Consider the following 24873-nt stretch of genomic DNA (forward strand, 5'->3'; position numbering starts at 1 on the left):
ATTGGAAAAGACCCTGATGCTGGGAAAGATTGAAGGCAGGAGGTCAAGGGGATGACAGAGGATGAGATGGTTGGACGGCATCACTGACTCGATGGACGTGAGTTTGAGCAAGCTTTGGGAATTGGTGATGGCCAGGGAAGCCTGGTGTGCTGCAGTCCATGGGGTCTCAAAGAGTCAAATATGACTGAGCAACTGAACTGAACTGAACTGAAAGGTAGATAACTTTTGGCTTTGCTTTTGTGACATAGGCATATCAGAATCAGAAATGGCAGCTCTGCTATTCTTTTTTCAGCCTTTTCTCATTTCTTACCACAGGACCTCATAATACCTGTCCCAACTCTGGGCACCAGTTCCATCTCCCTCATTTATCAGGAGAGTAAATGTTTTCTAGAAGCCTTCTTTTTTCTTATGTATTTCTGCTTTTATCTCACTGGCCAGAACTGTGTCACACTGCCACCACCAGCTTCAAGAGAGGCTGGAAAAGCCAAATACTTTATTTCTCAGGCAGTATTAATGGAAAGAGGCCTCAGAAGAGAGAAAGGCTTAGCAGTGATAATTATGCCGTTAGGAATGTCTGTTAGGAAGAAGCCCATCCTCTCAGGATGGGAGAAAGAGAATTAAATTATTGTCATAACCTCCCCCAGCAGTCTCTACATATATTCTTGCCACCTTCCAGTTTTTTCCAAACTATATGCAGAGTTGAAACCACACTCCTTGGTTGGGACTCAAATTCAGCCACACCTCATATTGGGGCTTGAACCTACAATCCCTAACTTGAGAGGGAACTCAAATCCACTGCCTTTTAATTGAAACTGCTCACCTTGGGCCAGGACTTAATGAAGCTCAGATTCTTTTGTCTCCTTGCAGAAAGAATTCAATGTGAGGCAAAGATAGACAAGAGTGAATTTATATAAGCACAGGATTCCTGTGAGAGCTATAAGCAAGCCAACAAGGGAGCACAGCCCTGAGGAAAAAAAGGGCTTTTGTTTTTTTAGAGTTAAAGAATAAGTGGGCAGAGGAGATCATCTTCTTCCTCATTTTTGGGTAGACGGCATGGCTTGTATCATTAGTTCTTCCTTTGACCCTATATGTTCTAATGGGGACTGTCATGACACTATTTAAATCAGATCTATATTATTAGAAGGATGGTGACATACAGTGGCTCACTCAGTAAAGAATCCACCTGCAATGCCGGAGACCTGTGTTCAATTCCTAGGTTAGGAAGTTCCCCTAGAGAAGGAAATGGCAACCCACTGTAGTATTCTTCCATGGGAAATCCCATGGACAGAGGAGCCTGGTGGGCTTCAGTCCATGGAGTCACAAGAGTTAGACACAACTTAGTGACTACACCACCACCACAGAGTAATTGATCTTGGGTTTTGGTATAATGTCTCCTTTCACCTACTTTCTTTCCCTTTTCATCTGTGTTTCTGTCTTGGCTACATGCAGAAATGCTACTTTTCAAGAACCATTAACTCCCTGACTTCATGTATTAATAACAAGATTCAGACCCTATATATATTGTCTTGTGTTTTAACAATCAGAGTTTGTGGCTTGAATGTGCCTGGTGTTAGATGTACCTGGTCTTTCTTCAAGGTAGTGTGGATTTTTGCCAGGTTACTAGATTATTTTCTTGAGTGGTCAGTAGTTTACAACAGTCTCCCCAGATTCCCTAAACCAACTATTTAATTATCCTACTCTATCCCTATTACAATGATATTTTTAAGAACGCAATCTAACTCCATTCTCACTGCTTAAACCCTTCAATGAATTTGCATCGCTCTTAAGAAAAAGACAGTAATCTTTATGTAACAATTTGCCTTGAGGCCTACCTCTAAGGACTTCCCAGATGGTGCTAGTGGTAAAGAACCCACCTGCCGATGTAAGAGACTTAAGAGATATAGGTTCAATCCCTGGATTGGGAAAATCCCCTGGAGGAGGGCATGACAATCCACTCCAATATGCTTGCCTAGAGAATCCCACGCACAGCTACTACCTCTACTTGTTTCTAACAAAAACAAGCAAAAGTATCAAAACTTCACCTCCAGAAGCCTTGAAGAATAGTATCAGTGCTTATATCATCCTGGCTTGCTGGCAAATTCTAACTACAAAGTCAAGCCTCTGTAAGTGAGTCACACCCAAACAATTCTACTTCTGGTTTTTCCAGTGGTCATGTATGGATGTGAGAGTTGAACTATAAAGAAAGCTGAGTGCTTTTGAACTATGCTGTTGGAAAAGACTCTTGAGAGTCCCTCGCAAGGAGATCCAACCAGTCCATCCTAAAGGAGATCAGTCCTGGGTGTTCATTGGAAGGACTGATGTTGAAGCTGAACCTCCAATACTTTGGCCACCTGATGCGAAGAGCTGACTCATTTGCAAAGACCCTGATGCTGGGAAAGATTGAGAGCAGGAGGAGAAGGGGATGACAGAGGCTGAGATGGTTGGATGGCATCACAGACTCAATGAATATGGGTTTGGGTGGACTCCAGGAGTTGGTGATGGACAGGGAGGCCTGGCGTGCTGTGGTTCATGGGGTGGCAAAGAGTCAGACATGACTGAGTGACTGAACTGAACTAAACTGATGACCTGGCAACTCATTTAGATTCACATTTCTAAATCTTGAATGCACAGTAACATAATCTATATACCTTTAAAAATTTCCCGCACTCATGTCTTACTTTAGGCCAACAATATAGGAATATCTGGCAGATGGGGTTGGGCATAATCAGTGGTGTGATGATAAGTATAAAACTAACCTACTCTGAAGTAGAGAAAGTCCTGATTTGTAGTATTTGCCAATTTCTGTGGTATAAATATGTTTACCCCCAACAAATTCAAGCTACCAGCATGAAATTTCTGAGTGGGAAGCTTGCAAGACATGCTTAGAGGAACATTGTTATTTAGTATTTTTACCATACAGATGCAATAAATATAAATAACTACCTACAAGAGTCTAGAGAATAATAAAATTTGATAACATAGGAAGTGGTAAGTTTTAAGTGGTTATTATCTTTGTTTTTAATATGTATTTAGTTGTAAGTTAATATAATTTAATTTTGAATAATGACAGTATTTAATGATTAGCTCACAAAATTCCTGATAATTTAATAATTGCCCCTTGCAAGCTGGTTCAGTCCTGCTCTAACACACTTTTGGGTATATTTAAAAATTTCCCACATGCTTCTAATATATAACACTTTTATAAATTAGTATTAAAAATACTGATAACCTAGATCACATGTCCAGAATTCTGATTTAATTATCATGGAATGAATCCTGAGCATCAAAGAAATAGTACATATGAAAAGAAATGTGCAGTGGATTTTTTAGGATGGTGAAACTATTCTGTGTGATACCATAGTGGTGGACACATGACATTATACTTTTATCAGAATCCATAGGCTCTTACAGCACAAAAAGTCAACCTTAATTTACTACATTGAAAAAAAAACTCAAGAGATCAGAGCACCCAGAATGAAATACAAACTGTGACATAAGAATCTAACTGCTTTACAAATATATGACATAACTTCACTGAGAGACTGGGCGTCAGGGTCTCTAAGTAACATTGAAATTGAATGGAGATTAGAAGATGAAAAACATGGAAGTACACATAGCCACCATACTCTTATTTGATAGAGTCATTTTCCATTGGAGTGTGAGTTAACAATCTGAAGTATTGTACGTATATACTAGTATTAAACATGTAAATAAGTGGAAGGCAGATAGTATGAACTAGATTTTTTCACTGTCATTGGAGTGGGGGATTGCAGGGCAAACAAGGGGAGAAGGTTAGAATTATCCATATGATACTGAGTGAGAATCAGAAAGAGTAAACTAATGTTTAGCTTAGTGTATATACAGATTATATGTGTGTGTGTTGGGGAGGAAGGGGTTTACTATAGACAGAAATATTTCTTAAGCTCTGTCTGCTAAGAAAGCCTAGAAGAAATGACACTCCTATAGCAACAAGCATACCCAGATCTTGGTTTCTGATACTGTTCTCCAATAAAAGGAACCAGGAGTCTTTAGAGAAATTACTGCTTCTAGACTGGAACAGAGAATATATAAGGTAAATCAGAAAGTAAACAATTGTTAGAAACTCCAATACTTTGGCCACCTGATGCGAAGAGCTGACTCATTGGAAAAGACCCTGATGCTGTGAAAGATTGAGGGCAGGAGGAGAAGGGGATGAGAGAGGATGAGATGGCTGGATGGCATCACTGACTCGATGGACATGAGTTTGGGTAAACTCCGGGAGTTGGTGATGGACAGGGAGGCCTGGCATGCTGCGGTTCATGGGGTTGCAAAGAGTCGAACATGACTGAGCAACTGAACTGAACTGAACTGAAACAAGTGTTAAAGAGAAAAAACTACATTAAACAAACAAAAAATCTGAGGTATGTGAAAAGGACATAGCAGCCAACAGCTTGCGATGGTAATAGGAGGAATAATTTCAAGAACAAAATATGTTATGTCATAGTGGATTACAACCCAAAGTATAAAGTAAATATCCATGAGTCCAAGGTGATTCAAGTGAATGACTGATTAAATTAATGAGTGAGAGCAGACAAATGTATACAAAAGAATTCCAAATGATTTATGTAGATGTTTCTCCTTCAAGAAGACGGAGCTTAACTCTCTGTCTCATTTAAATGTGGGCTTTGCATATCAACTTCTAAGAAGTACAGGATATAGAAGGGGAGGGAAAGAGTAACTTTAAAGCAGAGAAAGCTGACAAAGTCTACCTCAGGTCAAGGTGAACATCATCAGTAGTAAGTCATGTTGATAGCATGTACCCTTGATATGATATGATGAGAATGACACTTTACCTTCTTCCTCCTAGAAAGTAGTCTTCCTCCTAGAAATCCATAACCTGTCTAATATCAGACAAACCCTACTGATGGACATTCTACAGAATACATGACCTGTATTCCTCAAAACTCAAGGTCATCAAAACAAGGGAAGTTTGAGAAATTGTCACAGTCTAGGGAAACTTAAGGAGACACAATCGATAGACATAATATATCCTACATGTATATACATGTACATAATATATCCTACAATATATCCTGAAAAAGGAAAAGGACGGACATTGGTTAAAAATTAAGGAAATTGGGATAGAGTATTCACTTTTGCTAATAATGAAGCATCAGTTTTGGTTTATTAGTTGCGATAAAGGTACCAAAGTAATATTAACAATAGGAAACACTGGGTATAGGGTATATAGTAACTCTTTGTAATATTCTTGTGGATTTCTGTTATATATAAAACTGTTCTAAAATTAATATTTATTAAATGTTAAAAAAGTGTCTAGGGGTGAGTCACAGCAGTCTTTACTTTAATCAGCTCTCCAGATGATTCTATCGCATGCTAAAGTTTGAGAACCATTGCTTTTACTGTATAACCAAAAGGAGGCTTATGGTTACAAAAGCGTTTGGTTTTAATGGCAAGGTAGGAGCCAAAACATCATCTTACCAATAGATTGTGGATGGTCTCAGAGAACAGTTGAATAGCTATCTTTTACATGAACTCATAAAGTGTCTTGATACGTATGTAATTTGTGAGGAAGGATGAGAATAAGATGCTTATGTGACTGAATTGCACTGCAATTGTATCACACCAATTCTAGCTTATGCAGCGGCCAAGGAAGGCTTCATAGATGATTAGCTACTGGGGTCTTTGAAGGTAGCCAAGTAATGACATCCCTTTCCCCTATACAGTTCTTAATTAATTGAAAAATGTAATAAATGTAGATATGGTATATTGGAGCCAGAATATCACATTATGAATAAAGGCCTGCTGTTAAACTCTCAAATTTGACAGACTTACCCACCCATTCAATAAAACATCAGACCATCTCAGGCCTACCACAACCCTCTCAATGGGAATCATGAGTAAATGTAGAGAAGAGCCAAGATTGTCATTCTAGAGTTGCTTCCTTCTATAAGAATTGTCAGGAGTGGAACTAAGTTCCCTCCATCACCAGCAGTAAATAAGAACAGGCAAGGCAGATTGATATATTGTGATGTGTTTCTAGGTGGAGAGTGATATGTAGTTAAATCTGGTTTAAAGTCCATTTAGGGTTAGGGTATCTGGTCCATGAATAGACAGATTCTATAGGTGTATAGTGGGAGAAGGCAGTGGAACCCCACTCCAGTACTCTTGCCTGGGAAATCCCATGGGCGGAGGAGCCTGGCAGGCTGCAGTCCATGGGGTCGCGAAGAGTCGGACACGACTGAGCGACTTCACTTTCACTTTTCACTTTCATGCACTGGAGAAGGAAATGGCAACCCACTCCAGTATTCTTGCCTGGAGGATCCCAGGGACGGGAGCCTGGTGGGCTGCCATCTATGGGGTTGCACAGAGTCGGACACGACTGACGTGACTTAGCAGCATAGGTATATAGTGGAGTTTGAGGCAGTTTCTCAATATATAACATATTCAACCAACATTCGTGCAAAGGTTGCTAGAGAGATCCAGACAAAAATTCTTTGTGCCATCCTAGGTCTACCTATGAATGGTAGATCCTCTGCCGCTAAGTAAAAGAAAACTACTACTTTACGCAATCATGGTAGGTAACTAAGGTGTTACTCTATTGGTTCTATCTACTGTAAGATCATTCATTTTTATAATTAGCATATCTGTGTCATAATGGTACTTTGAGGTTGTTGTTCAATTGCTAAGTCATGTCCGACTCTTTGTGACCCCATGGACTGTTTGTAACACACCAGGTTCCTTTGTCCTCCATTATCTCCCAGAGTTTGCTCAAATTCATGTCCATTAAGTTGGTGATGTTATGTAACCAACTTATCCTCTGTCACTCCCTTCTTTTGCCTTCAATCTTTCCCAGCATCAGGGTCTTTTCCAATGAGTCGCCTCTTCACAACAGATGGCCATAGTATTGAAACTTCAGCTTTACCTTCTGTCCTTCCAGTGAATATTCAGGGTTAATTTCCTTTGGGATAGACTGGTTTAAATATCTTTTCAGTCCAGGGTACTCTCAAGAGTCTTCTCCAGCACCACAATTTGAAAGCATCAATTCTTCAGTGCTCAGCCTTCTTTATGGTCCAACTCTCACATCCCATACATGACTACTGGAAAAACCATAGCTTTGACTATATGGACCTTTGTTGGCAAAGTGATGTCTCTGCTTTTTAATATGCTGTCTAGTTTTGTCATAGCTACTTTAAGGTATAAATAACTAAATAGTAGATGAAGACCTGGTGGTCTTAAAGGAAGTTTAGAGAAGAGCTCAAAACTGCCTGTGTGACTTTAAACTTCTCATTTACCTGTCTGTTTCTCATTTTCTTCATTGATCAAGCTAACAGTTTGGACTAGATATATCTCCAGTTGTGTCCATGTGGATAGTTTATTTACTTTTTCACTTTCCCTATATCTGCTATGTAGGTAGATTTACATATATAAATTGTTTCTCCCTCATTTTAAATTTATTGCATGAATAATAAAAATTAAAAAACAATAAAAAAAATTATCCAATACTATAAAGGATTGGTAATTTAAAATTTTGTTTCCTCAGCTTCTCCATGTGCATAAGTATTTTAATTGTTACAATCATACCATGGATTTTGTCATGGACTATTTAGTTACTTAATATTTTATCACAAACATTTTCATAATTTTAATATCATATTTAATTACTACTTAATATTCATAGGTGAGTATACTCTAATTTATTTATCAATTTCAAATGTTGGTGATTGATCTGTGGAATTAGTAGCTTATATATTTTTTTTTTTTAGGTTATGAAAAAGGTGTTTTTCTCATACTCTGGGCCTTCTTAAGGAGACTAAGCCTTAATCTCTGGAAAGTTTATACCCTTTGTCTATTCAAGCTTTACCCATGTCAGAATCTCATGGATCCCTGCTTCTCACCCTGATTTTTAACAGAAAACATTGAATTCTGACCTATATACTCTTGCCATGGCTCCTTTATTATCCATACAACCAAGTCCAAACTCCCAGCCCTGAAACACTGTCCTCAGTGAAATTTTTTAAGAACCTTGGACTTCTGACTAGACTACAGACTTGAGATTAACTCTTTTCAATGTATTTTTTGCATGAATATTAAGTCTGTTTTTCTCCTGTATTTAACCACAACTTTCATTGGAGAATCTTTTGAGCTCTTGGTGAAGATGATTAAAGGTGGGCTATCATCTAAATCAAAAGTCAACAGATAAGAAGGACAAGAAGATATAGACAAGATATTAGATCTAGACAAGAAATTAACTTCAGGACTCGGAGAAGGGTTGCATGTTATTTGGGAAATACACTTGTCCATATTCCTTTTGAGTTGTATCAACAGTCATTCACCTCAATCTCCATGTTAATATTACGGGATAGATGTGATGGGATGCCCTTTACACTTGATATTGATGTAATGGGATGACTAAACACTTGATATTGGGGTAAGCTTGATATATCAGCAACAGAGATGGTTTATGAGCCATAGGATCCAATATGGCCTCAGAGGGTTTAAATAGACTACGTCTCACAACATGACGTATTCTCTGAGCATATAAAGCCACCTGCAATGTATGACTCATCATGACATTTTGATGAAATGAAGATTAAAATTAGCAGTTAGTAGATTATTTTCATTAAGTTATATATTTTAGATTTACAAGTTATGAGGGCAACACCTGGAAAAATTATAACAAAAGAAGACCTGGAGAAGACTATAGAGATAATTCTCACAGAGACAGAAACAATGAACTTTTTAAATCTACCAACAGTTATGTTTTCTGTAGAATCTGAAGAAGCTGAGAAAGTAAGGTATGTGTGGTTTAATTGTTTACATTGCTTTTGTAATTTAAATGCTAAATCAGAGGGCTCTATTCTTGTTTCTGTCTTTGAGGATTTCTGGATAAATACTGGTGGTATACGTGCCTTGTGAAATTGCATCCTATAAAGTGATATTTGTACCCCCATGAAATTACATGTAAAGTATATATGTTGTATGTTCTTCCTAGAGGAGTAACTCATAGCTTTACCATATTCTTTAAAAAATAGGTGAGCTACTAAGTTAAATAACAAAAGAAATAAAGGAAACTTCTAAGTCTCAGTATAGGTTTTAATGATTTTTTTCTTTTATACATATATGAATTATTTTCAGTTTAAAAAGAAATGAGTGCCAGTTTTATATTCAAAACAACTTAAACTTAAGAAGGGAAAATGTGTTATGGGGATATGATGGAATTTACTATTGAGAGCAGATTTTCCATTTCTCTTTATTAATGAATATAAATATGTTATTAGTTTCTGCCTCATGTATTTTGAAGTTCTGCTGTTAGGCACATATACATAAAGGATTGTTACATCTTTTTTGTAGACTTGACCCCTTTATCATTATATAATGCCCCTCTTTATCTCAAATAATTTTCCTTGCTCTGAAGTGTGCTTTGTCTAAAATATAGCTACATAAATAGATTATTTAGTATTTATATAGTTATTCAGATTATTTGCCTTCAAGTATAATTTGAATATGATTCATAGTACTAAAAAATTCATCACCAGCATAACTTTTATGCTTTATTATTTTTACCCAAATATAAAATATTGTAAAATTATTTGGACTATAAAATATAATACAATTAGATCTTGAATAACATACTTTTTTAAAGCACATGAGACATAAGGGAAAACTCCTAGGACTGGAAAAAGAAAAGGAAAAGAAAAACAATGGGATAGATAGTGATCTAAAATTAGGGAGAGATGCTAGAGGCAAATGATAATATTAACACATGGATCTAGAGCCTACCGGCAAGTCTTAGATCCACCCCCCCCAAACTGAGCGAATCAAAAGAGAGACTCTTATATTAAACCAAGACCCTTAAAAGGGTCTCAGTTATCTCAAGTGGGCCAGGTCAGTAGGGTCTCCTAGCTACTATCGTAAGGAAATACAACTCTTCTCTGGAGGAAGGCATATCCCAGTTAGACTCTTACGGTTTCCTCAGTGTGTTTAGTAAAAATTACCAATAAAGAAACGAGACGATATGGAAGAGAAGTTAAAAAAATAAGAAATCCTAGATCTAGATCATGAGGACTATAGATACTGATGTTACCAAATAGAAAGTGTAAAATATATCTGAAATATTTAAATAAAAGAGTTACAGGGCTTCTCTGGTGTTACAGTAGCTGAGAGTGGCCCACCTCATGATGGAGGGGGCACTGGTTCTGTCCGCACACCTCGGAGCAAGTAGGCCCCGGCGCCGCACCCGCCGAGCCCGAGCCGTGCTCACCTTAGAGCCGGTGCTCCGCAACGGGAGAAGCCGCTGCACTGAGAAGCCTGCACGCTGCAGCTAGAGAGCAGCCCCTGCTTGCTGCAGCTAGAGAAAGCCCACACACAGCAGTGAAGATCTAGCACAGCCAAAAATAACTTAAAAAATTATAAGAAAAATAAGATAGAGTTAGAACATCATTAACCCTAAGAAACTATCAAAATGATGACTGGTAATTGCAAAAACATTTTAAAAGAATTTTAAAATAAAGTTTAGTTTATATAGTTGTTAAAATTTAGAAGTAAACAAAGCTTTCATCTTTGTTATTGAAAAAGTAAGCATTTAAAATTTAAATAAAGACATGACTGAATAGCTATTTAATAAATCAAAACTTAGATCTAAGTTATACAAAATCTTGGAGAGAAAAATGATACCTAAAGCATCAGAGAGAAATTAAACAGATATTGATAATAGGCTAAAGGTCTAATGTACACCTAATCATTTCCAAAAGGGCAGAATGCAAAGATTGGAAGAGAGGTGCTATTCAAAGACAGAAAGGATTTCCCCAAACTTGAAAAACACCATTCCACAGAAATAGGAATAAATTTTAAAAAAAAAGAAATCCACACACACCAATGGATACATTGCACTCATACTCCAAAATACCAAATATTAAAAGAAGAATTTTTTATTTTTTTGGCTGCTCTGGGTCTTTGCTGCAGCACATGGGCCTCTCTTGTGGCACAGGGGCTCCAGAGCAGGTGGACTCAGTAGTTGCACCATGCAGGCTTCACCAGTTACAGCACATCATTGCCCTGCAGCAAATGGGATCTTATTTTCCTGACCAGAGATTGAACCACGTCCGCTGCATTGAAAGGTGGATTCTTAGCCGCTGGACCACTAAGATAATCCCTAAAAGATTTTAAAAGCAGAAGAAAACAGTAAAGAACATATCATTTACAGAGAAACAATCCAATAGCGTTATTAGAGATAGAGTCACTTCATAATGATAAGGGAGGTATAATAATTCTAAACATGAAACTTCTAATAAAATAACCTCTTAATATATGAGAAAAAAATTGGAAACTTGATAAGTATTAAAATAGGAGATATAAACATGCCTCTCTTAATTATTGATAAGTCAATCAGATAAAAAATTAGTATAGTTACAGAAAATTTGAACCAAAACCATAGTTTAATGGTAATATATAGAACTCTGAATTCAACAGTTAGAGGACACACACTCTTTTCAAGCACACATGGAATGTTATACAACTCACCCATGTACAAGGCCATGAAGCAATGTTTCAAAAATTTCAAAAAAGTGATATCTGACAAATTAAATTCTCTGACCACAGTGGAATGAAGTTAAAAATTAATAGCATAAATCTCAACTAAAACATAGAGACATATTCACATACACTTTTGAAAGTTAAAGAGTGCGTTTTGTAAATTCCTCATGAACCAAAGGAGAAATCATAATGGAAATCAAAGAAATACTCAGAACTAAATAATTATGAAAATAATACACAGTACAGGGCTTCCCAGGCCATGCTAGTGGAAAAGAATCCACCTGCCAATGCAAGAGATGCAAGAGACCTGGATTTGATCCCTGGGTCAGGAAAAACCCCAGAGAAAGAAATGGCACACACACACACACACATGGAATACATAATATGGAATGACACAAAAGTAGTACTTTGAGAGAAATTTGTGGTTTTTTTGAGTGTCTGTATCAAAGTTCATAAAACCTATGTGGAAATAGTGCAAGGCCTATTGTACTATTGGTGGGTACTCAAAGTTGTAGGGATGTTGGGGAGTATAGTGTAAAAGAGTCCTTTGGAGGTAGTTTAATGCAATCTTTTCCTAAGATTTTTGATTGTTCACTTTTTGATTCACTTTTTGATTGTTCACTTTTTAGTGCAATCTACATTAAATAATGTAATTTTGAGAAAAAGTATAAAAAAAATGTGTGGTAAAAATTAATTTTTATTAGTACATTGAGTATATATTATTTTTTTATAGCCAGAGAAACAAGAACTATGAGACTCTTTGTCGAAATAGATTGGGCAATGACTTATATGTAGAAAGGATGATGCAGACTATTAATGGAGCACCAAAGAATAAAGACGTTCAATGTGACAAAATCTTGAAAGAAGAAAAAGGTAATTTATGTTATATTCTGCTTGGTAAATTACCATATTTTAATATACATTTGTTGGGTCTGTTGATTAACAAATATTATAATGAAGTATATAAGGCAAAACAAAATGATTTGGCCAAATCACAATAGCTGGGTACTGTGATCTACAGCTTTCAAAATCTGACAATTTAGTTAATAAGTAATAAATACAGATTCAGAAGATTGGAATAGCATAATTATAAATCTTGATTTTTATACAAACTATATCATGGAACTTTATACTCTTCACATATTAAGGGAAGATTTGTGGCATCTTTATTTTCTCTTGTCCCACTCCCCTCCTGGATGCAGTGGTGGTCTTAAAGACTGAAGCCTGCCTTCCTAGTGTGAGACCCTGGCCCTTGGTTCTAGAAGGAACAGAGCAGATCTTTTTCTCAAAGAATTTGGCTTGTATGTTTTAACGTGTTTAGGAGCTTCCTGGAATATTGATTCAAGGCATTTGTCTTTTCTTGCCTAATTCAGAAAGAATATATTATATTTATCACTATTAGAAAGTAACTCAAAGACATAGAAAGAAATAAAGAACACTGATAAAGGTAGCTACATAGGTAAATACAAAAGTCAGTATTGTAATTTTGATTTGTAACTCCTGTATTTTTGCAATGTGATTTAAAATAAATGCATTAAATAATAATTCTAAATCTATGCTAAAGTGAAAAGTGAAAGTGAAGTCGCTCAGTCGTGTCCAACTCTTTGCCACCCCCTGGACTGTAGCCCACTAGGCTCCTCCATCCATGGGATTCTCCAGGCAAGAATACTGGAGTGGGTTGCCATTTCCTTCTCCAGGGGATCCTCCCGACCCAGGGATCGAACCCAGGTCTCCTGCGTTGCAGGCAGACGCTTTAACCTCTGAGTCACCAGGGAAGCCCAAATCTATGCTACCGGGCATACAAAGTTTAAAGATATAATTTATGGCATCAACTTAAAGTGGGTGGGATTTAGCTGTATAGAAGCAGTTTACATAATGGAAGTAAGGTAGTATTATTTTTAAATAGATTGTTAAAATTTTAAGAAATTAATTTTAATCCCCAAGGCAATCACCAAGAAATAACTTTAAAATTGCAGAAAAGAAAACTAGGAATAAGAATGGTACACTATGATAAATATCAAATATAAAAGAAGACAGTTATGGAGGATTTGAAGAATAAAGACAGTGTATGACATAAAGAAGACAAATTAAAAGCATCAGAAGTCCTTCCTAAACAATAATTACTTTAAATAAATGGATTAAAGACTCCAATTAAATAGTAAAAGTTGGCAGAATGGATGTAAAAAGATGGCAAACATCAAAAAAGCTGGAAGAAAAAAAACATGATCCATCTATGTGTTTTCTAACAAGAGACTGTTTTTTCCAGTTTTGTTGAGAAATAATTGACGTGCATCAACATATAAGTACAGCATGATGGTTTGATTTACATGTATTGTGAAATGATTACCACAACAGGTTTATTTAACAAATAAACATTTTAAATAAAAAGTTTATTTAAACATTTAACATGTTTATTAACATGGATGTTCAATAAACATATAGTTACCTTAAAAAAAAAAGTTGCAGATGTAAAATTAACACACAAAATTCACAAACACAAAAATTTTTTTAACACGCAAAATTTCTACCTACTACCTATGAGCAATCCAAAAAGGAAATTAAGAAAGTAATTGTGTTTCTAATAACATCCAAAATAATAAAATATGTCAGAATAAATTTAATTAAGGAGATGAAAAACTTGTACACTGATAACTATAAAACATTATATAACATTATATATATTATTATATATATATATGCAACAACAGAAAAAAAACCATCGTAAAATTTATGCAGAATATCAAGGGATCCCCAAGTAGCAAAAACAATCTTGAAAAAGAACAGAGTTAGAGACCTCATACTTCCTGGTTTAAAAATTCGCTATCAAGTTATGATCAAAATAGGTTGTACCAGCATATAGATGGATATATAAACCAGAAGAATAGAATAGGGATCCCAGAAATAAACCCTCAGATATATAGTTAAGTGATTTTTGATGAAGGTGCCAAGACCATCAGCTGGTGCTGGGGCATCTGGATAGCGACATGTGAAAGAATAAAGTTGGATTCAGACCTCATATCACATGCAAAAATTAACTCAAAAATGTTCAGTTAAGTTTAGTTGCTCAGTTGTGTCCAACTATTTGCGACCCCATGGACTGCAGCACACCAGGCATCCCTGTCCATCACTAACTCCTGGAGCTTATTCAAACTCATGTCCATCAAGTTGGTGATGCCATCCAGCCATCTCATCCTCTGTCATCCCCTTCTCTTCCCACCTTCAATCTTTCCCAGCACCAGGGTCTTTTCAAATGACTCAGTTCTTCCCATCAGGTGGCCAAAGTATTGGAGTTTCAGCTTCAGCATCAGTCCTTCCAAAGAACACCCAGGAATGATCTCCTCTAGGATGGACTGGTTGGATCTCCTTGCAGTCCAAGGGACTCTCAAGAGTCTTCTCCAACACCACAGTTCAAAAGCATCGATTCTTTGGTGCTCAGCTTTCTTTATAATCCAACTCTCATATCCATACAAGACTACGGGAAAGACCATAGCCTTGACTAGATGGACCTTTGTTGACAAAGTAATGTCTCTGCTTTTTAATATGCTGCCTAGGTTGGTCATAACTTTTCTTCCAAGGAGCAAGTGTCTTAATTTCATGGTGCACTTGCCATCTGCAGTGATTTTGGAGCCCCCCAAAATAAAAAGTCTGCCACTGTTTCCATCGTTTCCCCATCTATTTGCCATGAAGTGATGGGACCAGATGCCATGATCTTAGTTTTCTGAATGTTGAGTTTTAAGCCAACTTTTTCACTCTCCTCTTTCACTTTCATCAAAAGGCTCTGTAGTTCTTCTTCACTTTCTGCCATAAGAGTGGTGTCATCTGCATATCTGAGGTTATTGATATTTCTCCCAGCAATCTCGATTGCAGATTGTGCTTCATCCAGTCCAGCATTTCTTATGATGTACTCTGTATAAAAGATAAATAAGCGAAGTGACAATATACTCCATTGACGTACTCCATTCCCAATTTGGAACCAGTCTGTTGTTCCATGTCCAGTTCTAACTGTTGCTCTTGATCTGCATACAGATTTCTCAGAAGGCAGGTCAGCTAGTCTGGTATTCCCGTCTCTTGAAGAATTTTCCATGATTTGTTGTGGTCCTCAGAGTCAGAGGTTTTGGCCAAAGTCAATAAAGCAGAAGTAGATGTGTTTCTGTAACTCTCTCACTTTTTTGATGTTCCAATGGATGTTGGAAATTTGATATCTGGTTCCTCTGCCTTTTCTAAATTCAGCTTGAACATCTGGAAGTTCACAGTTGATGTACTGTTGTAACCTGGCTTGGAGAATTTTGAGCATTGCTTTGCTAGCATGTGAGATGAGTGCAATTGTGCGGTAGTTTGAGCGTTCTTTGGCATTGCCTTTCTTTGGGTTTGGAATGAAAGCTGACCTTTTCGAATCCTGTGGCCACTGCTGAGTTTTCCAAATTTGCTGACATATTGAGTGGGGCACTTTCACAGCATCATCTTTTAGGATTTGAAATAGCCCAACTGGAATTCCATCACCTCCACTAGCTTTGTTCATAGTGATGCTTCCTAAGGTCCACTTGACTTCACATTCCAGGATGTCTGGTTCTAGGTGAGTGATCATGGCCTCGTGATTATCTGGGTCATGAAGATCTTTTTTATATAGTTCTTCTGTGTATTCTTGTCACCTCTTCTTAATATATTCTGCATCTGTTAGGTCCATACTGTTTCTGTTCTTTATTGTGCCCATCTTTGCATGAAATGTTCCTTTGGTATCTCTAATTTTCTTAAAGAGATCTCTAGTCTTTCCAATTCTATTGTTTTCCTCTATTTCTTTGCATTAATCACTGAGGAAGGCTTTCTTATCTCTCCTTGCTATTCTTTGAAACTCTGCATTCAAATGAGTATATCTTTTCTTTTTTCCTTTGCCTTTCACTTCTTTTCTTTTCACAGCTATTTGTAAGTCCTCTTGAGACAACCATTTTGCCTTTTTGCATTTCTTTTTCTTGGGGATGGTCTTGATCCCTGACTCCTGTACAGTGTCATGAATCTCCATCTATAGTTCTTCAGGCATGCTATCAGATCTAATCCCTTGAATCTATTCATCACTGCCACTGTATAATTAAGGGATTTGATTTAGGTCATACCTGAACAGCCTAGTGGTTTTCCCTACTTTGTTCAATTTAAGTCTGAATTTGGCAATAAGGAGTTCAGGATCTGAGCCACAGTCAGCTCCTGGTCTTGTTTTTGATGACTGTATAGAGCGTCTCCATCTTTGGCTGCAAAGAATATAATCAGTCTGATTTCACTATTGATCATCTGGTGATGTCCATGTGTAGAATCTTTTCTTGTGTTGTTGGAAGATGGTGTTTGCTATAACCAGTGTGTTCTCTTGGCAAAACGCTATTAGCCTTTGCCCTGTTTCACTCTGTACTCCAAGGCCAAATTTGCTTGTTACTCTAGGTATCTCTTCCTACTTTTGCATTCCAGTCCCCTATAATGAAAAGGACATCTTTTTTAGGTGTTATTTCTAGAAGGTCTTGTAGGTCTTCATAGAACTGTTCAATGTCAGCTTCTTCAGCTTCACTGGTCAGGGCATAGTCTTAAACTACTGTGATACTGAATGGTTTGACTTGGAAACAAACAGAGATCATTCTTTTGTTTTTGAGATTGCATCCAAGTACTGCATTTTGGACTCTTTTGTTGACTATAATGACTACTCCATTTCTTCTAAGAGATTCTTGCCCATAGTAGTAGATTATAATGGTCACCTGAGTTAAATTCACCCAATCCAGTCCATTTTAGTTTGCCGATTCCTAAAATGTTGATGTTCACTCATGCCATCTCCTGTTTGACCACTTCCAATTTGCCTTGATTCATGAACCTAATATTCCAGGTTCCTATGCAACACTGCTCTTTACAGCCTTGGACTTTACTTCCATCACCAGTCACATCCACAACTGGGTGTTTTTGCTTTGGCTCTGTCTCTCCATTCTTTCTGGAGTTATTTCTGCACTGATCTCCAGTAGCATATTGGGCACCTCCTGACCTGGGGAGTTCATCTTTCAGTGTCCTGTCTTTTTGCTTTTTCATACTATTCATGAGGTTCTCAAAGCAAGAATACTCAAGTGGTTTGCCATTCCCTTCTCCAGTGTACCATGTTTTGTCAGAACTCTCCAACATGACCCATCCATTTTGGGTGGCCCTACATGGCATGGTTCACAGATTCATTGAGTTAGAGAAGGCTGTGGTCCATGTGATCAGATTGGTTAGTTTTCTGTGATTGTGGTTTTCATTTGCCTGCCCTCTGATCAGTTAGTCAGTTCAGTCGCTCAGTCGTGTCCGACTCTTTGCCACCCCATGAACTGCAGCATGCCAGGCCTACCTGTCCATCACCAACTCCTGGAGTTTACCTAAACTCATGTTGAGTCAGTGATGCCATATAACTATCTCAACCTCTGTCATCCCCTTCTCCTCCTGCCTTAAATCTTTCCCAACATCAGAGTCTTTTCAAATGAGTCAGCTCTTCGAATCAGGTGGCCAAAGTATTGGAGCTTCAGCTTCAACATCAGTCCTTCCAATGAACACCCAGGACTGATCTGCTTTAGGATGGACTGGTTGGATCTCCTTGCAGTCCAAGGGACTCTCAAGAGTCTTCTCCAACACCACAGTTCAAAAGCATCAGTTCTTCGGTGCTCAGCTTTCTTTGTAATCCAACTCTCATAGCCATATATGACTACTGGAAAAAACCATAGCCTTGACTAGATGGACCTTTGTTGACAAAGTAATGTCTCTGCTTTTTAATATGCTGTCTAGGTTGGTCATAACTTTCCTTCCAAGGAGTAAACATCTTTTAATTTCATGGCTGCATTCACCATCTGCAGTGATTTTGGAGCCCCCCAAAATAAAGTCAGCCACTGTTTCAACTGTTTCCCCATCTATTTGCCATGAAGTGATGGGAGAAGGATAAAAGGCTTATGGAAGCTTCCTGATGGGAGAGACTGACTGAGGGGGAAACTGGGTCTTGCTCTGTTGGGCGGGGCCATGCTCAGTAAATCTTCAATCGGATTTTCTGTTGATAGGCGGGGCTGTGTTCCCTCCCTGTTGTTTGACCTGAGGCCAAACTATGGTGGAGGTGATGAAGATAATTGTGACCTCCTTCAAAAGGTCCATGCTCACACTGTTGCACTCAGTGCCCCCAACCCTGCAGCCGGCCACCGCCGACCCATGCCTCCACCAGAGATTCCTGGACACTCATGGGCAACTCTGGGTCAGTCTCTTGTGGGGCCACTGCTCCCTCCTCCTGGGTTCTGGTGCACAAAAGGTTTTGTTTGTGCCCTCCAAGAGTCTGTCTCCCCAGTCTTGTGTAAGTTCTGGCAACTCTATGGTGGGGTTCATGGCGACCTCCTCCAAGAGGACTTATGCCATACCCAGGTCTACTGCACCCATAACCCCTGCAGCAGTATACTTCTGACCCGTACCTATGCAGGAGACACTCAAACACAGTTCTGTCTCAGTTTCTGTGGGGTCTCTGGGTCCTGGTGTGCACAAGGTTTGTTTGAGCCCTCTGAGCATCTCTGGCAAGTGTATGGTTTGATTCTATATGTGATTTCACCCCTCCTGCTGTCTTTCTGGGGCTTCTCCTTTGCCCTTGGATGTGGGGTAAGAGCCAAAGTTATAAAACTCTTAGAAAAAATTGAGGTAGATATTTTTGCCTTTTGCCTTGACAATAGATTCCTAGATATGACACTAGAATCATAGTGAACAAAAGAAAAAAATACTGAACTGCATCAAAATTAAAAGCTTTGTCCATCAAATAGCTATCAAAAAAGTGAAAGGACAACTTACTTGATGGAATAAGATATTTGCAAATCCTATTTCTCTTAAAGTCTAGTATCCAGAATATATAAGGGACATTTATAATCTAAGAACCAGATGACAACACAATAAAACAGTGGGCATAAGACTTGAACTTGTTTTCCAAAGGAAGAAAATAAATGACCAACAAGCAGAAGAAAATATGTTAAATACCATTAGTCATTAGAGAATACAGTCAAGACCACAATGAGTTGCTGCTTTTCCCACATTAAATGGCTATAATTAAAAAGAACAAAGTGGAGAACAAGTGCTGACAAAGAAGTTGATAAATTGAAGCTCCCATACAGTGCTGCTGGGAATGTAAAATGGTGCAGCTGCTCTGGAAAACAGTTTGGTAATTCCTCAGATAATGAAAAAGACTTTCCTTATGACTCAGCAGTTCCACTCCTAGGTGTATACCTCAAAGAATTGAAAATAGGTACTCAAATACATGTACACACATGTTCTTGGAAGCAATATTTACCACAGTCAAAAAGTAGAAACAACTGAAATGTCAATCAGTGAATTAATGAACAGACAAAATGTGTAAATACACATGTGAAGTGAGTGAAAGTCGCTCAGTCGTATTTGACTCTTTGTGACCCCATGGACTACACAGTCCATGGACTTCTCCAGGCCAGAATACTAGAGTGGGTAGCCTTTCCCTTCTCCAGGGGATCTTCCCAACCCAGGGATCAAACCCAGGTCTCCCACATTGCAGGCAGATTCTTTACCAGCTGAGCCACAACGGAAGCCCAAGAATACTGGAGTGGATAGCCTATCCCTTCTCCAGTGGATCTTCCTGACCCAGGAATTGAACCGGGGTCTCCTGCATTGCAGGCAGATTCTTTACCAACTGAGCTATCAGGAAGACTCATAAATACATATAATGAAATATAATTCAGTCACAAAAGGAATAAAGTACCTTCTCTGAGAAACTTCCCCTCTTCTACCTTGGAAGATGTCAGAAATTTCTACTCTGGAGAGGACAAAATAGAGGCTCTTTAGATGGAGAATACCAGGCACAGATCAAGACATGGGTTGTTGTTGTTCAGTCACTGAGTCATTCTTTGTGACTCCATGAACAGCACTATGCCAGGCTTCCCTGTCCTTCACTATCTTCTGGAGTTTGCTCATAATTCATGTCCATTGAGTCAGTGATGCTTTGTAAAAAACATCCTCTGTTGCCCCTTTCTCCTCCCACCCTCAATCTTTCCCAGCATCAGAGTCTTTTCCAGTGAGTCAGCTCTATGTATCAGCTGGCTAAAGTGTTAGAGCTTCAGCTTCAGCATCAGTCCTTCCAATGAATATTCAGAGTGGATTTCCTTTAGGATTAACTGGTTTGATCTCTTTGCAGTCCAAGGGACTCTCAAGAGTCTTCACCAGCTCCACAGTTCAAAAGCATCAATTCTTTGGCTCTTAGCCTTCTTTATGGCCCAACTGTCACATCTATACATGACTACCAGAAAAACCATAGCTCTGACTATACAATGGATACTTAAGCAAACCAAAAAACTGTAAAACAAAACCCCAAACAAACAAAAACCCCAATTCATACTGAATGCTATACACAGAGGCTCCTTGAAATCCTCTCCTCCCTCATAGAAGGCTTGTAGAGCCATAGGTAGCCAGATTCTTAATTAACCTTTATCTGGATGTACCAACAGTTAATTTATTCATTTGCCTACTGAAGGGCATCTTGATTGTTTCAAATTTTGGCAATTATCAATAAGGCTGTTATAAATATCTATGTGCAAGTTTTTGTGTTAAAACATAGGTTTAAAACATAGGTTAAAAACATAGGTTTTTAAGTCCTTTGGGTAAATATTGAGGAGTGTGATTGCTGAATTGTATGGAAACAGTATTTTTATTTTTTTAAAAAATAGCCACACTGCCTTCTAAAGTGATCGTACCATTTTGCATTCCCACCAGCAGTGATGGAGAGTTTCTATGGTTCCATTTTGCATTCCCACCAGCAGTGATGGAGAGTTTCTATGGTTCCACATCCTCATTAGCATTTCATATTGTCAGTATTCCAGATTTTGACCATTCTAGTAGTATGCAGTTGTAACTTATTTTTGTTTGTTTGGCTGGGGGTTGGCTATGCTGCACAGCTTGTGGAATTCTGATTCCCCGATTAGGAATCAAACCCTAGTCCCAGCAGTGAAAGTGCCAAGTCCCAACCATTGGACCACAGGGAATTCCCCTCATTTTTGTTTTAATTTATTTTCCCATGACAACATATGATGAGGAGTATATTTTCACATACTTACTGACCACCTGTATGTCTTTTTTTTTTATGAGGTATCTGTTAAGTTCTTTGGCCCATTTTAAAATTTGGTTGTTTGTTTTCTTATTGTTAGGGATCAAAAGATATTTGTATATTTTGGACAACAGTCCTTTTTCAATTGTATCTTTAGCAAATGTTTTCTTCCAGTGTGTGGCTTGTCTTGTTATTCTCTTGACATTTCCTTTTACAGAGCAGATATTTTTAATTTTAATGAAACCCAGATTATCAATTATTGCTTAATAGATTGTACTTTTGCTGTTGTTTCTAAAAACAACATTGCCATACTCAAGGTCATGTAAATTTTTGCCTATATTTTCTTCTATGAATTTTCTAGTTTTGCCTTTTACTTTTTGTTTAAAACAAGTTTCTAGTTAATTTTCCTGAAGGACGTAAGATCTATGTCTAGATTAGTTGTTTTTTTTTTTTTTTTTTTTTTTGCTCTTGGATGTCCAGTTTGTTCCAGCACCATTTGTTGAAAAGACTATCTTTGCTTCATCTATTTTTGTTCCTTTGACAGAGATTAGCTGACTATGTAATGTCAGTGTTTTTCTAAGCTCTCTATTCTGTTCGTGCACATTACCTTGATTACCGTAGCTGTGTAGTAAGTCTTCAGGTTGAGTAGTGTCAGTGCTCCTATTTTGTTCTTTGTCTTCAATCTTGTGCTGGCTTTTCTGGGTCTTTTGTCCCTTTATATAAACTTTGGAATCAGTTCCTTTTTGTCAGTTCACTTCTTTTTTAATTGGAGGAAAACTGCTTTACAATGTTGTGTTGGATTCTTTCTGGAAGCATGAGGTCTTCTGCCAGCATTTAGTAGGTGTTCTGTAGGAGTTGTTCCACATGCAGAAGTATTTTTGATGTATTTGTGGGGAGGAAGATGATCTCCAAGTCTTACTCCTCCACCATCTTGAAAGTCTCCCCTAGAATCTGTTTGTTGATATGCACAAAGTAATTTGCTTAGATTTGATTGAAACTGCATTGAATCTATAGATCAATTTGGGCAGGACAGGCATCATGACAATGCTGATGTCATGCGATCAGTAAACATGGAATATCTCTCCATTTATTTCATTCTTTAATTTTGTTCATCAGAGTTTTATAGTCTTCCTTATAATATATTTTGTACATATTTTGTTAGACTTAGTCCTACTTCACTTTTGGGTGCTAATGTAATTGTTTTAAATTTCAAATTCCTTTGTTCATTGTTAACATACAGCAAAGAGATTGATTTTTTGTATAGTGTTAACCTTGTACCCTAAATGTTTGCTATAATCACTTAGTAGTTCAATAGTTTTTTTGTTAATTCTTTCAGGTTTTCTATATAGATGATTATGACATCTGAGTTAAAAAACAGTTTATTTCCTCCTTTTCATTCAGTATTTCTTTTATTAACATTTACTTTTTCTTATCTTATTTCAGTTTCAGGGACATCCTCTTTCATGTATGATATTAGTACTTTTTTCTTAGTTATCTTGGGTAGAGGCTTATTGACTTTATAGATCTTTTCTAAGAACCATCTTTTAGTTTTGTTGATTTTCTCTATTGACTTTCTGTTCTCAATTTTACTGATTTCTGCTCTAATTCTTTTATATTTTAATTTTTCATTGAGATGTAATTGACATATAATGTTAGTTTCAGGTGTATAACAAATCAATTAGATATTTGTATACACTTTGAAGTGACCATGATTGTAAGTCTACTAAACATTCATCACCGTACATAGATAGAAAAATCTTTTTCTTGTGATGAATATTTTTAGGATCTACTCTCTTCAGTTCAGTTCAGAAGCTCAGTCATGTCCGACTCTTTGCAACTCCATGAATTGCAGCATGCCAGGCCTCCCTGTCTATCACCAACTCCCGGAGTCTACCTAAACCCATGTCCATCGAGTCAGTGATGCCATCCAGCCATCTCATCCTCTGTCGATGCCTTCTCCTCCTGCTCCCAATCCTTCCCAGCATCAGGGTCTTTTCCAATGAGTCAGTTCTTCATGTGAGGTAGCCAAAGTGTTGGAGTTTCAGCTTCAACATCAGTCCTTCCAATGAACACCCAGGACTGATCTCCATTAGGATCGACTGGTTGGATCTCCTTGCAGTCCAAGGGACTCTCAAGAGTCTTCTCCAACACCACAGTTCAAAAGCATCAGTTCTTCGGCACTCAGCTTTCTTCACCATCCAACTCTCACATGCATACATGACTACGGGATGTCCAGTTCTAACTGTTGTTTCCTGACCTGCATACAGGCTTCCCAAGAGACAGGTCAGGTGGTCTGGTATTCCCATCTCTTTCAGAATTTTCCACAGTTTATTGTGATCCACACAGTCAAAGGCTTTGGCATAGTCAATAAAGCAGAAATAGATGCTCTTTTGGAACTCTCTTGCTTTTTCAATGATCCAGCGGATGTTGGCGATTTGATTTCTGCTTCCTCTGCCTTTTCTAAAACCAGCTTGAACATCTGGAAGTTCGCGGTTCACATATTGCTGAAGCCTGGCTTGGAGAATTTTGAGCATTACTTTACTAGCGTGTGAGATGGGTGCAATTGTGTGGTAATTCGAGCATTCTTTGGCATTGCATTTCTTTGGGATTGGAATGAAAACTGACCTTTTCCGATCCTGTGGCCACTACTGAGTTTTCCAAATTTGCTGGCATATTGAGTGCAGCACCTTCACAACATCATCTTTCAGGATTTGAAATAGCTCAACTGGAATTCCATCACCTCCACTAGCTTTGTTCGTAGTGATACTTTCTAAGGCCCACTTGACTTCACATTCCAGGATATCTGGCTCTAGGTGAGTGATCGCACTCTTCGCAACTCTCTTAGCAACTTCCAAATATACAATACAGAATTACTAACTTTTCAAAGAGGCAGAGGAAGAGATCAAATGAAAGTTCCCACAAGCTGCAACTAATACCCAATGCAGCCAAGATAAAAATTTAAAAATAGATATTAAAAAATATAATAATGAGTGTAGCACAGGGAATTCTAATCAGTACATCCTAATGGTCTATACCCCACTCCAGTACTCTTGCCTGGAAAATCCCATGGAGCCTGGTGGGCTGCCGTCTATAGGGTCGCACAGAGTCGGACACGACTGAAGTGACTTAGCAGTAGCAGCAGTGGCCTATATGGGGAAGGAATATAAAAAGAGAGTGGATATATGTATGTATATAACTGATTCACTTTGGTATACACCTGAAACTAACACAACCTTGTAAATCAACTATACTCCAATTGG

At 37.9% G+C, this 24873-nt stretch overlaps 1 protein-coding gene across 1 annotated transcript in view; it reads left to right on the top strand.

Moving 5' to 3' along the window:
• The window catches only part of DNAI4 (dynein axonemal intermediate chain 4), a 103943-nt gene that overhangs the window by 26689 nt on the left and 52381 nt on the right, over window positions 1-24873 (top strand). The window contains 2 exon segments of the mRNA XM_043461026.1: window positions 8639-8795; window positions 12266-12405. Of these exon segments, the coding sequence (XP_043316961.1) occupies window positions 8639-8795; window positions 12266-12405 (297 nt within the window).

Source organism: Cervus canadensis, chromosome 2 (assembly GCF_019320065.1).
Source record: "Cervus canadensis isolate Bull #8, Minnesota chromosome 2, ASM1932006v1, whole genome shotgun sequence".
Taxonomy (NCBI): Eukaryota; Metazoa; Chordata; class Mammalia; order Artiodactyla; family Cervidae; genus Cervus; species Cervus canadensis.